The sequence below is a fragment of the Convolutriloba macropyga genome, chromosome 6 (genome assembly GCF_964194025.1).
Source record: "Convolutriloba macropyga chromosome 6, txConMacr16.3, whole genome shotgun sequence".
Lineage (NCBI taxonomy): Eukaryota > Metazoa > Xenacoelomorpha > Acoela > Convolutidae > Convolutriloba > Convolutriloba macropyga.
This window is the reverse complement of record NC_134473.1, coordinates 16,791,091-16,809,788: the sequence shown is the minus strand read 5'-3', so window position 1 is coordinate 16,809,788 and position 18,698 is coordinate 16,791,091. Positions and strand designations below refer to the sequence as shown.

At 34.7% G+C, this 18,698-nt stretch overlaps 3 protein-coding genes across 5 annotated transcripts in view; 1 reads left to right on the top strand and 2 right to left on the bottom strand.

Annotated features, from left to right (window-relative positions):
• The window catches only part of LOC142341527 (eukaryotic translation initiation factor 4E-1A-like), a 544,656-nt gene that overhangs the window by 225,912 nt on the left and 300,046 nt on the right, over nt 1-18,698 (bottom strand). The gene's annotated exons all lie outside the window — the stretch shown is intronic.
• Nucleotides 1-18,698, bottom strand: part of LOC142341529 (persulfide dioxygenase ETHE1, mitochondrial-like) — a 520,203-nt gene that overhangs the window by 201,461 nt on the left and 300,044 nt on the right. The window lies entirely within an intron of this gene.
• Nucleotides 1-18,698, top strand: part of LOC142340823 (uncharacterized) — a 232,662-nt gene that overhangs the window by 159,161 nt on the left and 54,803 nt on the right. For both annotated transcript variants that reach the window (XM_075391555.1, XM_075391554.1), the window contains 2 exons: nt 7,912-7,947; nt 17,021-17,257. In XM_075391555.1, coding sequence (XP_075247670.1) covers nt 7,912-7,947; nt 17,021-17,257 — 273 coding nt within the window. The remainder of the gene's footprint in view (nt 1-7,911; nt 7,948-17,020; nt 17,258-18,698) is intronic.

The window sequence follows — 18,698 nt, the reverse complement described above, 5'->3', positions numbered from 1 at the left end:
TCATCGTGAGGTGGGAAAAAACTTCCCACCTCACCATGAAGGTTATGATGTTTTGTGTGTTTTGACATAAAACAACATCCACAGAAATTTGATGAAATCGTGAAAACAGAAAAATTGGTGAATTGCTAAAAACTATTGACTCAAATAGCTTCATGGACCCGACACTAGCGTAAATAACACAATTTGCAAGTAACAACAACCCTCATTACAATAAAAACCACATAAATTCATAATAACGCTTAGAATGATATATTTTTTTAAGTTTACACCCTAATTGTTATTTGCACAGGCAGACGCAAGAAAAAGACTACAATAGGCTAGCAGGAACAGATCAATAGAAACAAAATGCCACCTCGTTTGTTGAATTTGATTCAGTACTTTAGGAGATATCGATGAAACAATAAACTGTAACCTGACTTTCGGTATCTGAAAAGACAAAAATTTAAAGAAAAGCAATGCAAAATGTCCATCAAAAACGTAATAAAACCTGTTCTATGATTGAGATAGCTTCAGGGACCCAACAGAGGGGTGAATAACACAATTTTTAAGTAATAACAACGCTCATTACGAGAACGACTACATCATTTCAAATTGAAAAACAAAACGGGATTTTTTTAAAATCTTCACTTATTTTTTTAGTTCTTAAAGTGCAGCATAGTTCAAGTGCTGCGTTCCTCCAAAAAATGAAGTTGTATGACGTTGATTGACACTACGAGGACTGCTCTGAAATGAAAATTTGGTGTTTGAGTTCCCTTGCAATACAAATTTTTGTTAGGATTATTAAGGATGAAAAAAAGTTGCTTCATATTTACCAGTTTTATAATTAAAAAAACAACGAAATGAGGTCTTAAATGGTAATATATGTGCACTGTTGGATTTGTTTTGCTTGTCCGTTTAATAGGGAGTGAGACCCTATTGAAAAAGTTTCAAAAACTATCCTTGATCAACTTTACCTTCACTTGTTTGCAACTTTTACAAATCACAAAATTTTTCGACAGATGTCACGTTCACGTAATTTTCGACAGATGTCACATTCTGCTATAAAATGAGTTTAGAAGGGTTTACAAGGTTGAGCAATTTGACCATTTAGGATTTTCGGCAGGTGTCTATTTTATCAGTGAAAAACGTTGTTATCGGAACACAAAACGAATGATTGACTATTTTGCAGCAACTATGTGTTTTATCATTCTCAACAAACTAAATAAATTTGGTTTTTATAGTACTTGCTACCTAATAATGATTCATAATGAAGGGACTCTAAGAAAAATATTTTTTACCGTTTTAAAATTCAAAAGAAATAATATACATCATGAGATAGAACGCTCTGGATGCTTTTATTTTACTTTTTTCAGTGCTTACCAGTTCACTCACTTTTGTTGGGTTCCAAATGAAATATTCGAACGGCTGTTGAACTATTTTTGCGAAAACGAGTTTTTGAAACACGTTATCGACGATAAAGTCTATATGAAAATAAAAATGTTGACTTTTTTCAAATTTGGAGTTGATTACCTCTTTACCAGCTTCATTGCAGTTAGCAGAGAAAACAGAAACAGTTTAGTACCAACAACACGCGACATTGCCAAACAAATTTTGTACAGTACTTCGAGAGATATTAACAAACACCTCAATTATACCACATTTTTTCAGCTTTTTTTAAAGCTTAAAAATGCCGAAAAACATTCTTGACGGCGTTAAACGGTGCCTCTGGCGTGTTTCTGCGAGGCAATTCAGTCCAATTGTTTTTGTCTCTTGTTAAGTAAAACCTTCATGATGAGATGAAAAAAAACTTTCAAACCTCACCATGAAGGTTATGGTGTTTTATCAGTTTTGATACAAAACAACATACACAGAAATTTGACAAAAATAATAAATTGGAAAAAACGTTGAATTACCAGCAACCAGTGATATAGTTAGCTTAAGGGACTTGAGAATTGTCTGGAAAACACAAATTGTACGCTGAAAAACCTGTTCGATTAAAAAAAGCACACCTCAGCCAATAAAATCTGAGATTGGACATTGTTTTCAGGAATCCATCCTGAGTAACCGTTCAACAAAAAAGTTTCAGGACAAACAAATTCAATTGCAAGCAGTGAAAGCCTAGTGGCCAGAAATTGCACTGTTGATAAGCCATTTAGATGCCAAAACTATAGGGAACTTTCAAAAAATAGAAAATTTTGATTTAATTTTTTAAAGCGATCAAATGTATTTATTGTTGCGCATTTGATTATTCTTGTTCAATCATTCTTTTACATAGTTTAAGTAATCTGACTGTAGATCTGCAAGAGGACTTTAGTGGTTGTGAATGCTCAAAAAAACTTGAAAATGAACTTTCATATGAGCCAAACTTTGAGTAAAATATTTTTTTCTGAAACCAGAACAGATTTAATTGAACAGAACGCGAATCAAACAATATTTTTTCAATTCCTTCTTGTAAACCCTGCGCTTGTAGTTGGGGAATTATTCACCAGCTATGTAAGTGGTACAGACAGTTTCATGTTTAAAAATTTCTACTTTTATCTGATTCACTGAAACCGCAAATTTTTTTTTCGAACTTCATTTTACAGCTAATCATTTCTTTGAGACATAATACGTAAGCATTGGTCTTCTTTGGAACGAAATCTCAGTTTTGACGCTTTTGATGGATATTTGAACGTTTTTTTTGCTTGATCAATGACATGAACTGCAAAAGATATCATTAGACTTCCAAAGTGTTCGGTACGACCTTAGAAGAAGCGTAAGAAGTTTTTGCAACTTCGAACTGTTTCGAGGTAATTTTTTTGACCACAAGGCCTACCTGCAGAGCAAATTAAAGTTCGAAAACTTTACCTTAGAAAAATTACAAAACTTGATACGGCCTTATAAGGCACAGTACTAAGTTTTGTAATTTTTCAGAGATTTAAAAAGTTATACCCAGTGCCATAAAGTGATGAAAAAGCGAGTTGTATTAGATAAGCGATAGATTTAAAGTCGATTTTAGGGATTTAGAATTTAAAAATCAGTTTTTACATCAATTGGCTACGGTGCCGTAGAGAACTTATTACGGCCTTATACGGTGCCGTACAAAGTTTTGTAAGTTTTCTACGGCAGCTTATAAGTCTTAGTAAGTTTTCAAAGTTTCGTCTAAGGTGGGTAACCTGGGAGTGGTATGTTTTTTAACGAGACATTTAAAGTCCTTTACTAATTTTGCTACTCTTCCTAGAAATGCCTAATTTTGGCTTTTGTGGAGCTTTTGAGTTATTAGTTTCAAACAAAATAAAGATCGAAAATAAGATTAACGTAAATTGAAGAGGAGGAATAAAAGAAAAGAAAAATAGAAAATTAACAAAACTAAGTCTGTACTGGGACAGAGGTTAGATTGTTGAAATTATGGAAAACTTGAGTGACAAATTTCCAATTTTAACAACTGTGTCTCCAAAACTACCGAGAGCTGTGTCTCAATCAATGGTATTAATCAGAACCAAATTCTTGAGCTTTGTTCTTGGAGACACAAAAAGGTTAAAAAGGTTTCAAGAACTCACCGTTTTGAGCAATGAGCAAGGAAAGCCGCAAGGGCTTTGGGCTTAAGCTCTGGTTCAGTTTGCGTACTTACATGGCCGAATATCTCTCTCAAGTTCTGTGAAAGAGGGCGGTTTGCGAGCTATTCAAAGACCCACTTGCGATACCAGAAGCTAATATATCCGTTTAGTAGCCCCACCTTCAATCTATCGCAAATGATTGCTTGGGATTTAAGCTAATGGTTTACCGTGTTGAGGGTAATGAAGAGGAATTGGAGTCCAATGGTATCGAAATTCTTTAACACGTTCCTTCACAGCGATGCATCTTTGACAATAAACGATTAAAACACTAAATATAATGACGTTATTTTTGTGATTAAGTGTTCACGTACTGTAATTACATATTTACTACAATGCTTGGTCTCTGTGAGCTAAGATAGCAGGCCGTGAGCTCTTTTTTAATGGTTCCACAGTGTGACTCAAACTGTAAAAGGAGGCCGGCTTCTCCCGGGCTTCGCTGTGTGAATTTGAAAAGAGCTCCCTCGCGCATGAAAAGTTGCACGAGAAAATTGTTTCGTGGTCACACTCAGTTGGATTGTATCCTCGAGGTTTCAGAGCCACAGAAAAGTGGCGGTCTGGCAGTGAAATTTGCTTGTGGTACGAACGCCGCGCGCCGTCTCCCAAAAACTGTGGCAGGTTTACAATTTGTTCATCTTTTTTCTAATATTTGCTCCCGAGAAATTCAAGTGGCAAGGTTTTGGGTTATGCAAGTTGAGTTTAGTTGAGGCAATTAAAATGTAAATTTTTGATTTTTGAAATAACAACAGTTTAACCCCCATCCCCCCGCACACAAAACTTTTCCTCTTATATTTCTTTTTCTAGAACTTTTCAAAAAAATGGATATAAAGCGAAATAATGATTCTCATAAAAAATGTGGGAAATGTAGGAATGAGCAAGTTCAACGCCGTCGGTAAATTGAAACCAAAATAAGTATGGGTATGATTAAACTCCCGCTGGGATTTTAGGGAAACGATGTATTTCGGAACTCCTCGTCTAGACTTCAATATCAAGCAACGCGAAAATTCTAATATGAGTTGGACTTGCAGTAGGTCCTAAAATTGAGTTGCAGGTCAACAAAATTAGGTTCTGTTGAAGTCTGGCTTCAAAATAGAGACCAGAGGAGAGATGTACTAGAGTAAACTATATAAGTAAGTTGGTTGCCGTTGTAGAAATCCACCTCTTTTGCTTGAAATTGTGTGATTTCACGTTGAACTTCGAAGTGATGGAAGTATTATTTTAGAACGTTGCGTTGCATATTTTTGGAGTTTCCAAAAAGGTATCCTCTTCACCGTAAGACGCGTGGGTCAAAGCATCACCTGATCCGAATGTTGCGGTTGCTCAAGATTCTCAGCCAAACCGAAGTATCAGAGCTTGATTCTCGAGCCTTACGATGGCTTGGTTCTTCACTGAATCCAATTGTCTCCTTACTTCGTTGAAATAATGAGTCGTTCGATCATATTAAAGGACTGTAACTATAATTTTGGTTGACGTTAAGAAATTTCTTAGTAATGATCTATGTTCAATCTCGTGCTGAAGTTTGTAAGGCATCGCCTAGGTTTAGTAATGTTGCTAAACTCTTGTCAAGAATGCTCAACTAACCTAAAACTCGAAAAATTTTTACGATCTTACAAAACTTAGTCTAAAAAAACTAATGTTATTGAAGAATCAAATTATTGTCCCATCTGAGAGCCAACTGCTCTTTGTAACAGTTTCCAATGATTCAAACTACAATAGGGCTTCATTTCTCAAACATTTTGGTTGATGTATATGATCAAGTAAATTTCATTTTTTAAATTATTGTCACTTGTTTCTTTTTGGTTGATCGTGTAAAGTGATTTAAGTCAATGTTTACAGAATGAACTTCAAATTAGTGCAAAATATCTTTTGTTGACACAACCACGGGTGGTTATTATGTAACACTCAAAGGTATAGCATTTGACAGTTAATGAACACTCAAAGTATCTTGAGAAAAACACTTTAAGTGTTTTAACAATAAATGAGAAAAAATCAAAAAATGACAGATTTGCACCAAATAGGTGCTAATATCCACGCTTGTGGGTTTCATACTACACAGTAAAAAACATGGTTTCATGCAACAATTAAAGTAAAATTGCTTCCTAGAATTCAACACATGACCTGCTTCATTAGTGGAAGCTATAAAGTTCTCTACTACGACAATATACGCCTCAATTGTCCAAAAGGAGTGCCATTTCCCAGAAACCAGCTACTATTAAATTTTCTGCCTTATTTTTCTGGCATTGTCAACTTATATTGGAGAATCAGCCGCAAAATTATGCATTATCAGCTCTAAAGTGGCTCTGGCTTTCCATATTCATGCGTTCGGGGCGTCAATTATAAACCGCAAAATGTCTAAGCAAAATTGTTGTTTCTCTTCACAAGAAAGATTTCTTTTGATGAATGCCTTGCAAAATTCTGGAAACTTGCAAGTTTGCTTCATTACAGTTTTTGGCATCTTAGCCATTACATTGTAAACCTAAAAGTTTTTGATGCGTCGAAAAAACTTTACAAACAGGACAAGAAAAATATTTGTCTTTTCGGTTTTTAAGTGAACACGAGGTGCACAGCGTCGTCCGTTCACTAAACAAGGGCAAACCTCTACGCGCCTCTTTCATTCTTGTCGCTGAAGGTGATACAAAAAGTGCTATTACTATTCTCTTGAACAATTGTAGTGATCAATGTGTACTTTCTTTGACATGAATAAAGCTTTCGTTACTCGCTTGTTGAATTCAAAAAATCAAATCAAATATGTTCACTTTACGATAATAACCGCTTGCTGTCTAATGAACAATTCAATTTTCGGCCTCCGTACTCTACACAAGCTGCGCCTATTTTGTTCACAGAAGATGTACGTTCTTATACTGATAGCAAGGAATGTGTATCAAAAGTCTACTTTGACCTCCCAAAATCATTTGAGCCAATCAAAAACGATATGTTGAAAACAAGTTTGAGACTTATAGGGTTTGACACATAATCAGTACAAGTGAAAAGCACTTTGACAAGGAAGAGGCTTCGAGATGTTTTAGCCACAAGCACAATGTCAGATTGGATTGACTTGCACCAGTGTGTTCCTCAGGGAACAGTTTTCCGCCACCTGCTCTTTTAATTATACATACACGATCTTCTCTGCCATATTAACAAAAACTCTACCCTAGTCCAATATGCGGATGATACCTTCGTTTTCTCAAGAAACAAAAACATAATAACAGCATATAAAAAATGATTCAAACAGAGTTACTTCGAATTAAACCTCAATAACACGGAAGAAACAACTTTTTTGCAATCAATCCAAAATTTGACTTACTCAATCATCAACAACAGTCTCGAGGGAAAACTACAACCAAAAAGAATTGTGATTCTTTCTTGATAAAAACTTTGCACTTTCAAGACGTGGTGGAAAAAACTCTCTAAAATAAAATTGCAGGTTGAACAAGATTTTTTAACAAAGATGTCATTCGCGGGAAATATGACACGACAACAAGAAATTTTGTTCTTTAAGTCTCAATCGCGTTGTAATTGAATTATAATCTGTTCAATTTGCATTTGTGAATCAATCTAACCTTAGTTCATTACTTTTTCACACAAATCTCATTTTTGATCAATTAGTTCAGGGATTGTTATCCCTAGCTAATCATTCTTTCAATTCTGTGTCTTTGCGATAGCATATACACTTTATTCCTAACTAGTCTCCAAAATCTCAGTTTGAGACAAGTATTTTGCAAAACAAATGTTGCTGAGGATAATTTATTCCAAATTTTCTTGGGAAATCAGTCATTCTAAAATTAAATCCGTTTTCGCGTTGTAAATACACTATTAGATTTTGCTCACCACAAACTTAATGTAGTTTTGAATTTTTGTATTTTTTGAAATACTTTTGAACTTAAGTTTTGGTTTCAAATTTAGACAGCGAGTTTTAATCGTGATTTTTTTGTTTCTTGACACCGCAGATTTGCGACGTTCTCGCAGCTACTTTTTTAACAATCTGCCGGATATGTTTATTAGTATGGATCTGTAATACACCGGTTACAATTTAGTTACGTTCTTTTGAGAAGAAAAAGGTTAGAAGGCCAAGAACTAAAAATTAGGATTTCTTCTCAGACAATCTTATTTTGAGAAATATTCTAAATGGATAAAGAAAGGATGTGTGTCGAATCTTGTGAAAAAGGAATTCTTGAAAAAACTGAGACAAAACTAAGACATAACACTGAGACTTTATGACAGAAGGGTAAGCGTGAGGCAAGGCATTTTGTTTTCTGTTTGCGCGTTTGTGTATGTATATTTTTCTTTAATGTTAACAATTCCTTTAACAAGAAAATCTTAAGGTTTTTTATTGTTTCAGCAGAGAAGGCAGCAAACAAAAACAAACAATGTGACCGTAAGTTGAAGAATTTAGTTGGCATTTGGTATAAGTCTTAAGCTGGAAATTGACAGCATTGACAACGGTGATCACGCTACTTCAGAAACAGCTGACTTTAACGCAGGGAAAGTTTCGGTTTCTTTCCTTTTTGAGTTAGTAAAAACGACTAGAGCCCCTTAGCCTTTCATCTTTGCTATCGTAGGTATATTGGAATATGAAAATCAACCATAAACACCAATGTGTTCAATTTCAATTGTAGGTCTTAAACGTAGTTAAAATTGTGGTTTCAAAGAAGGAAATTGTTGATCTGCTTCCCTACAAACCTTCGTTTTAGGGTTCAAGACAAAAATTTTAAGTTCATCTTATTTTCCGAAGATCATTAATCCTACTTCAGGAGGTTGTTGTCTGGACCATGCATGCAAATTTGACACTCTGCTTTTTTCCAGAAGGATTGTAGTGACCTCTTTTTTCCAAAAAAAAACCATTAACCGCTTTGAAGTGTTTTGTAAAAATCTTGGTTTGTCTTTTGCTATGAATTGTATCTCAAAACCTCCTTCCTCCTCTCTTTCTGATAGAAAAACAAAGTAAACATTAAAAACAATTGAGAATAAGTGAAAAAATAAGCAAGAACATAAAAATGATTACCAATGTAAAATTTCGTTGAAAAGAAATATAGCTTCAATTTCCGTAAAGTAAAAATGTTCAGCTGTGTAACTTGTAATTCCACAACCTCGGATGAAAAATTAGATCTTATTTTCAAAAGCTGTTTTAATGAAAAAATATTCGGAGCGGAAACGTTATTGGAAAATTTAAGTTTTAGGATAACAGTAAAAAGTTGAAATTTGTTGAACTTCAGAAACTCTTAATAAAATCCTTTTTGTTTGTGCATAATTGTCAATAGAGCTCGTTCGAGGTTTTTGAATCTGTCCTAGATTTCCAACCGCTCTTAAAATGCTACTTTTCAACGCAATATAAAATACTTCCTTTGTTTTTTATGATTTCAACGGAAAAAGAAACCACAGAAGGTTTTTTCTGTACAATGCTTTTTTGTATTTTTTGTTAAGATCCAAAACGAATTAAGTCTTTCATGTGTTTTTTGTGCACTCTTGCAGAAAAGATTTTACAAAGAGAATTTTTTCAAGCAGTTCAAAAATCAAAACTTTGTTATTTTGTTGATTATGAAATCTTTGAACTCAGCGAAAAAATACAATAAACTTTCCGCAGTACACATGGAAAGGAAACCAACTGATATCGTATTTAAAGACGTTCGATCACACCGCAGTTGTTTGTGTAATTAAGATATTATTTTCATTTCATTTTGTAGAACTAAAACTGCCAACCACATAAAAAATTTAAATTTCGCCTTTATTAATGTGTTCTCCTTTGTAAATGATGGGAAAATTCTTTTACTAGTTTTTACCAGTCACCTTCAGAGTTGATATGTTTTAATCTATCTTTTTTTTCTTTTTAAAACAAAATAAATCTTGAAACAAAATTATTATTATGACCTGTTGCTTAGTTTTACTTGAGATGACAAATTTGAGATGATTAAAATATGAAACTTTTAATATTCTTTTACTGGTTAATTATTGTTTGATAGTAATGATTGTTTGATTTAATTCAAATTGAAAAAAATTAAAAGACATACACAAGTGTCATCTACGTTTTCGTTAAATTCAATTAAAATAATGATGATAGAGCGTTCAACTTTGTCTAACTTGGAGAAACAAACAAAGGAGACGGTGTCCCCAACGAGACGGTTTGAGTGCTCCTAGTCATATCGATTTTATTTAAAAAATGGCATACTGTGATGGTTATTGACAGTGCAATAGTTACCAAGGTTGAGTGTCAGACAGTAACAAGTATTTCCAGACCGAAGATAAAAGCACGAGGGCGGTATCGTGCGTTCAAAATTTCATAGCCTGGAGATATCGAAAAACGTACGAAAGTTTGAATCTGAACGCACAAAAGTATGAGCATGAAAGCACGAAAATCTGATAATGCAATCTCGAAACTCCAGTGAACACAGGAAAGTCTGGACACGAACGCAGTAAAGTCTGTTGAACAGATGAAAGTCAGGACATGAACGAACGAAAAACTGAACATGAACGAACTAAAGCCTGATGAACACAAAAAAACCTGGACATGAACATATGAAGGTCGAAAATGAGCGCATGAAAAGTTCAAAAACAATGCGCTAAAGTCTGGTGAACGCACAAAAATTGATGAACGCACAAATGTCCGGACTTGATTGCACGAAAATATCAACATGAAAGCACGAAAAAAGTCGTAATTTTTCAAATATTTTTTCGTTCATGTTCAGATTTTGTACGTTCATATCTAGACTAAAAAATACTTACTTTTTGCACTTGCAGGTCCACTGGAGACAAAACCGCAAAGTTCTACACCTAATTTTGTATCTATATATCTCTATCCATATATTTTACTTATCGTGGGGTACATGATAAAAAAATACATCTTTATACCATCAGAAATAAATTATTTTGGGGTAATTTTTTTGTTTAAAAATATACATTGGAAAAAACCAAGTTTAGTCCAATTTTAGCAACTCCTTGACCAAATAAAGAGCCACAAAAATTTTTTGTAAAATTCTTAAGTTTTCGCCTGAAAAGCCATTTTTGCAGACTAATTTTGGGAATTTTTTGTTCATAAAAATTTACAAGGGGTTTCTCCATACCAGGATTGGTCCAATTTGAAAAACTCCTGAAGCCAATTTTCGCGAAATTACGTCTGAAACAGCAACTTTTGTAGGCAAGCCGTAACAAACATTCTTTTTGTACTATGGCCTTTGTACATTGGAGATTCTCCGAGACTAGTTTAGTCTAACTCCTTGACTCAAGTAAAATTCACTACTTTTCAAATATGTCGATTGTAAAGTCTGTAAAATTCCCTCTAAATTAGCAAGTTCTTTGATATAAAAACTACACCAAAAACTCATTATGTTTGGGATTTCTGTAGACAACCAACTTTGATTCACTTTGAACAACTCATTAACACAAAAAAAATCGATTTTCTAAAAATTTGTTTATCTCTGAATTTGGTATTTTCCGTCTGAAAAAGCACTTTTTTGTAGACTAGCTCTTTATTGTTTTAGACTCTACAGACATGGGAATACATCATAAAAGAATTGGTTCAATTTAAACTTCTCCATAGCTTGTTGAAAATCCGTTACTTTTTTAAAACAAAGTGTTATTCCTCAAAATCCCAAATTTACTTCTACGGCACCTTCATTTATCTAGACAAGCTATATCTACAAAATCTTTTTTTAATCACCGATAATATTATTTTAGGGGAATTGTCTTAGTTTTGTCCTCTTTCTGCTTGCTTCAAAGGGTTTGACTTTAAAGGCTGTTAATCGCCTAAAAGGCCTTTCAATTTTCTTCTCGGTACCCTCTACAAAAAAAACGAAAGGCAAGACTCTTTGCACTTGAGTTTTCACAAGTTTCAAATTGTAAACAAGTTGCAGGATTGGGAGATGCAACATCTAAAAATTCTTTCAAACCCAAAAAAAACTTTCCAGGCACAAACTTTTCTTCTATTCCAACGGCAACAAAACACTTACCCGCAAAATTTTCCCGTTCATAGGCAGCCCATGATAAAAAGATTCCCTGGAATCCACACAATAAATTTGTTTGAGGACATTTCCCACGAAATTTTATTCTTTATATGTTGTCTATAAAGCCGTACACTCCATCAAGGTTCTATTTTTGGACAAAATTTGCTATCATTTAGGTAGGACAGTTCTCTTTTATTTTTCGCAAACATTTGTATTCTACCGAATTGATGTACTTTTAATTGACCTTGGTTAACATTTGCTGTGAGCGAAGAAATAACCAATCTATTGATGAACGTTTCAGCAGAGGTTGTGAATGAAAACGCAATATTTTGCTTCCCAGTCGATATGCCGATTGAAGTGAAAATTTTTTGAGACCACCTTGTTTGTTTTTCTGCCATGCTCAAAGGGTTTCATAATGTTTTCAGATCAAGAAAACTATTTTGTTAAAATCAGCTTCGTCACAACTTCTCTCATTTTCATGGGAAAATTATGAAGGTAGATAAGGCATTATCTTTTTGACTTCTTCGGCATTGAAATTGGTGAGAGTGTAATTAAATTTGATCGAATTTCTTATTTCTTTTGGTTCCTCTAGAGAGCAGAAAAGAATCAATTTTTACTTTATGATGTGACATCATCCCTTCATATTGAGGTAGATGAAGATCTTTCAAAGATCTCTCAAAATCACTCAAAGAAACAAGCGATGCGTTGAGCCCGCTAATGCTGAAAACCCGGCAAATTTGAGATGATACAAATACTTTGCTGAGACTCTTCATGCTTTGAATTTTGATTTCGTAGTCTGTTTCTCAACAAAACCCCTCTTTCGTGTTCTGAAAACAACTTTTTAAGCCCCTCCACTCTTAAAAAAATGTGAACTAAAGGCACGCTTGACAACTTTTTCATCAAGAAGATTTTGATGAGCAACCTAAACATGGTTCCTTTGGGTACGCAGTGTGTATTCGTAGTAGCAATTGCTTTTTCACCTTTAGCGTCATTGGTTTTTCAATAACGTGCGCAACAAACATAATGAGCTCAAAATTATCAGAAATGGTTTTCTTGATTTCAATTTCTTCAGTGTCTAATAACATTGTTTTTCACATGGTCAAAGACAAGATCGAAGGCTGGTTAGCCTGTTCCAACAAAAAGAGCACCATGTTGGAAAGAAATGGGGGCAACTTGGGAAGTAGGTCGTCAATTGGGAGGAACATGGGCCGAGCCAAAACTGCCGGTGTTTTGCAAACATTAGCTCCATCTGTGCTGACAATTGGCTTGATGATCAATCGCTGCATATCTAGGCGCAACTTTGGCATCAAAATGTCTTGACCATATACTTAGTCTTCAGCGTAGTTTAAAATGTCGGCAATTGAATCTCTCAGAATATTGAGCAGAAGGCAGCAAAAATTGAATCAGTTAATTGTTATAAAAATATTGTTTGCTCGACTAATACTCGGCCCAGAACTCTCAATTGTTTTCTCAAAACGCATATGAAAAGTCTCTGACAACCAAAAAGCAATAGATCTCGTTCTGGACAAACTGTACTACAAACTTTGATGTTTAGGACTTGCTATCCATAGAGTATATCAGTCTATGAATGTTGTCCAAAATCGAATAAAAGTCAAACTTTATCCCAGGCAGGCTGCTCAAAACTGAATTTAATATTAATTTTTTTTGAAAGTCAAAAAGATGAGTAACTAAAATAAAATTAGCCTGATTAGAATTTTTTTTTCAAAACGTCACATACCAGTCAAACTAAAATAATGAGAAAGGTGATTTCTTTTTTGGCGATCGGTTCCATTTCTTTTTCTCGTTTCAGATCACTGACTGAAACTAGAACACTTATCAAGATCTTGATTTTGTTGAGAGGAATACAGACATCCAGCAGTTACCTTGGGAAAAAGCTTCTACCTGCAGGTTTTTGTTGTACAATACTACCCGCCATAAATTGGCGAGATACAACTATCAAAAGTTCATACATCGTTCGAAAAAACTTGGTGTATAAAAAAACCGCTTCCGACTCAAATTTTTTAAAAAATTAAAAAAAGAAATTAAAGTGGACCGATGACAGCTTTTTGTTAAGACTACGAATTAACAAAAAAAGAACAATAAATGAGACCGTAGCGAACATTATTTACATTCAAAACTTAGTGCCAATTCTTTTTTGGAACAAAAAAAATTATAACAAAGCCAAAATGCCATCAAGCAAAACTAAACTAAAATTTAAAATACTAAAAACTGCCTCAATGGCAAAAACATTGGACCAGTTTTTAATGAGACTCAGTAATGAAGTAGACTAGAAAACTAAAACAGCAAAGTTAAAAATTAATTCTTCGTTTTTTGAAAACAAATAATTCCAAAAATTGAAAACAATTAGATGTCAATTAAAAAATTGCATTGATCTTTGCTCTTTCATAACTCAATTTGAAATTACTAGAACCTGTGTTTTTAATGAACATTTAGTGTGTCTACAAAAAAACGACAAACAGAGACAAAAATGTCAATTGAAATTTGTAAGGAAACGGCGCTAAACACCTTAAAATCATTAATTATTCCGTAAAAGGAAGAATCAGTTCCATTTTCGTTGAACACCAGTGTTCTGATACGTTACTTCCAAATTTTCACCAGATAACAAGTAACTAAGAAATACAAAAAAGCCAAATTAAAAAAGTCACATGTTCTTTCATGTTCTTTCCCAAATCAATTAACTTCAAAGTCATAAAAACAATAGCTTTCATCTGAAAGCAATAATTTGCATCATTTTTTTCTCAAATAAAAGTCATTGAGATCTGTCATTACACAGAGCATAACATTTGTTCTCAAAAAGAACGACAAAACTACAAATTGACAAACAAAAAAATAGAGAAAAAAGTGAAAAAGCTCAATATTCCAAGTGTTCTTAAAAACAAGTGCTCTTAAAAGTCAAAACAACAGTAAGATTTCGTATAAAAATTATCTAGGCAGATTTCCTTGGAATTCCTAAAAACCCAATTAGACATGTCAAAAGTAAGCCCTGATTCCCATTGTTCTGCTCTGTATTTAACATTTATGAAGCAAAAATGACTATTTCCACTCCGAATTTTTTTTGAATAGCTAAAAAAACATCTAGACTAAAACTAGCTTTTCTATTCCTGTTCGTACTTGCAATATATACAATTTTTTTTAAATATTTAATGATTTGGAAGCAAAATCAATATATCAAAAATAAATGAAGGATTTTGGTCAACTGATAGTTAAAAACAGACAGCAAAAAATCAGCAAAAAACTGAAATCTTTTGAATTCAAGAACACTCTCAAAAGAGACACAAGAAAAACTGGCTCTGTTTAGAGGTAACAACGATTGTGTTATCAGTTCATAGTTGTGTTAATCCTGCAAATAAATACACAATGGACTAACGTAGCTTATTTCGAGCCATTTTCGATGGAAGAATGACTGAGGTTTGAAAAGTTTGCCAAATATGTTAGCCAAAAAATTCGAGGAAACCGTTCACAAAAAAATCATTTATTGTAGAGGTAAAACCAAAAACACTGACAATTTAACATATTGTTTATTGAAAATTGATAAAGAGTTGTGTCACCGCATTCAATCGCAACTCTTTTAAGCTTCCACCGCATTCACCGCATTTCTTAAATTTTTTTAGCGAATTTTATTGTTTACTCCTTGACACGGAGGTTGTTGCTGTGAGCGTGAAACATCACTTCTTCGCCAATATCAATGGAATTTTGAAACAATGCATTGGTTTATTTTACTTGCTTAGCTATTTGGTGGTCTTCCGTATACAACTGCAAGTAATAAATGAGTGCACTCAGACTGTAAAAAGGGATACTTCAGCATCATCTGCAGTGAAACGGAGTTAAACTTTATTTTTTAGCAGAGTTTTTTAGCAAAAAGTTTCTTAAATTGAGGCCCGTGAACAACAGGAAGATGAGCATTAAAAAGACAATTTATGAATCGGGCGGAGGGGGGGGGGTTGTATCAGAACCAGGGGATTTGCCAGCAGTTTTAATTCTTATCTTAACAGATTTCACAAACAGAATTATCACAGAAACAAAGAAGACTGAGCAGGTTCAGATTCTAAAGTTCAGATTCTTGATATTAAATTTCCCAGGTTGAGGTCCAGACCCAAATTGGTTTATGATCAGACCCAGTCGAGCGCCCACCTGCGTGTTCCCAGACCGAAATTACAGGGTCTGGATGGAAGTTCGAGCGCACTACAGTCTGGACGATGGTCTGGAGATGGTCTGATCAGAGGTCGATTTGGTCTGAAAAGTCTGATCATAGGCGGATTCCAGCGCACTTGGGTCTGGTCATAACCTCTTCGAGCGCACTTTTGTCTGATCAGAGGCGACTTCGAGCGCAATTGGGTCTGATCATAACCTCTTCGAGTGCAATTGGGTCTGATCAGAAATGTTTTCGAACGCAATTGGGTCTGATCAGGGACCATTTCGAGCGCATTATTCTTTCATTTTTTTTGCTTTTTTACTGAGAGATGTTGGCTCTGCCAAGAGGCAGCCATAAAACCGCGTTCTGATTAGAGACTCATTTAAAGTCTGATAGCTCTGATCAGAAAAAAAGAGTCCTGCTGATAGCAGAGGCCGTTCCCCTTCAGAAGAAATTTTGATCAACTGGAGACCACGATGTTTCTCATTGAAAGCTGTCTAAGCTCATCCATTGAGTCAGAAATGTACACTAAAAGGTACACTAAATAAAATTTGTTCTCAACAGGTGGGTTTCGTTTTCTGTAGCAATATTTTTATAATTGATTTTTTCTTAGTGGATTTAAATACTGCAAACATCAGTTTTTATGAAACGAATATATTATAGCAAAATTAGAAGATTTTTTCATAAGTAAAACCTTTCTCTGATCAGACTATTTTGAGCGCACTTGAGTCTGATCAGAACCGGTTTCGAGCGCACTTCCGTCTGATCATAAATGGCTGCAAGCGCAACTGTGTCTGACCATAAATGCTTCGAGCGCAACTGGGTCTGATCATAACTTTTTCGAGCGCACTTGTGTCTGATCATAGTCTGATTAAAATCTGCGCAATGGTCTGAATTTAAATCTGAACCATGGTTTGAACATGGTCTGATAAGAACACCTCCGGACTGAAAAATCTGATTTGAGACCTTTTGTGTCTGGAAAGTCTGACCAGAGGTAATTTGGGTCTGGAAAGTCTGATCAGGGTGAATTTTTGTCTGCAAAGTCTGATCAGAGATAATTTCGGTCTGGAGAGTCTGATCAGATGAAACGTTGGGTCTGGACCTCAACCTGGGTTAGGAGGCCTTAAATTGAGGCTTTGCACATCATTATTCAATAAATCTGCTTCCATTTTTATTTATAATGATAATTTTATGTTTTATTTTATTAAATATTATATTATATTTTTTATTGATCGCATTAAAAAGTTAAGAGTCTAGATGATATTTAGAAAACGAGAACTCAAATGTAGTTAATCAGCATTTTTGTTTAACTTTGAGAAACTTTTTTGGAAATTTTTGGCAAATCAATTTTTTCTTTTCAGCTCCCTCATTCTCTGAATGGAGTCCTTCGTATGAACCAAACTGCAGCTACGTTTGTGGAGCAGGTCGCGGATTCCAATCATCGCCATTCTGGTACAGCAGAACATGTTCAGCCCAAAAGTGGGATAAAATGTGGCATACTTGTGCCGATATCACAAATCAAACTGAGCTGAGAAAATGGTGCAACGAGAAAATAAGCATGACTCAGATATACGTTTGCCCCGATTACAATCCTTGCTGTAAGTAATAAACGCCCAGAACAATCTGTAATAAAAACATCAAAAAATGTATGAATAGCCAAGAATTTGATTTTTAAAAAATTGTAAGAAAAAACGAGGACGAGATATTCGACCAAAGCCAGCTCTGATCAGGCCATTTAGACCAAAATGTGTTCTGATCAGTCACACCAGAATCTTTTTGAGTCGCGAAGTGGGGGAAGACGGACTTGAGTCGCACACTGGGCGTGCCATACCGGCTTGAGTCACGAACTGGTGTTACAAGACCGACTTGAGAAGCATTCATATAATCCATAATAATCCATATCACTGCCATCTGAGCTAATCAGGAGCTTGGCACAGCGCGTGGGTTTTCTCAATTCAAGATATCGTAGAAAACAATTGGGAATGCTTTTACGTTCAAATCTCGCGAAAGATCATGTAAAATTTGGAGATTGAAATTTCGGTGAAGAACGTGATGATCTTTTAATTAAAATATCAGTTTCAATAAGGCGACTAGATTCCTCGTTGTGTCAGCCAGAATCACTTAATATTGAGGAAGACAACAATATTTGCGATCATCGCAAAAAAACCAAGTTTTCAATAGCAAAAGCAATAAAGTGAAGAGGTCTGTTCTGTGGTCAGACTTTCCTGTGTCACGTTCCCTCCCTCTCTTCTCATTGTGATCAATAAAATTTGGTCTATTACCAACAAGCAGGCTGCTGTAAATACTGCTATAACTGGATAATTTTAGAATTGGTGCACCAGGTTTATTAGACTGATTGGCCAATCTTATCCAATATCTTTCACATAGCTTTCATTTGGCCAATCAGGACCTTTACTAGAGCAGTGGGAGTTTGGAACTCATGGATTTCTCAATTTACGGGTTTTGCAGCAATAACTATTTGCAGATTTTTCAAAATTAGGCAACATAGCATAACTTAGCAGAAAAATTGTATATAAAAAAATCGAAATAAGCTTTGTACTGTTTTCTCGCCAGTACGTCACTTAATTTAAAAAGATCTAGCACTAATCAGTGGTCCCAAATATAAAATTCAAAATGTCGTAGAGGTTATTCAATCAAACAGGAAATTTAGTTCCTAATACTGATCTTTTTCTTCCTCCTTGGGAAAAACTAAATAGAGGCTTCAAGACAACACTTTTCCTGTGTGAAAAGATGGCTTGCCAACTAGTTTGTCAAAGTGCATTTTTTCTGAAACTTTTTGCTTCAAAATTAAGCATTGAAAAACCATTTTTATGCGGGTAATATCTGAAGACGGTGCAGTTAAGCAAATTTGGCAAAATTGTGAGGTTATTGTTTACCTGCGCATGGCCTTACATGAACTCTGTTTAGGAATAATTACCTTTACTTTTTTATTTTGCACTTCAGCCGAGCACTAGCGGTGCCCCCTCCTTTTGGGTAAGTGCGCAAGCAACAAAAAAAACCACCGGTCATTAGTGCGCA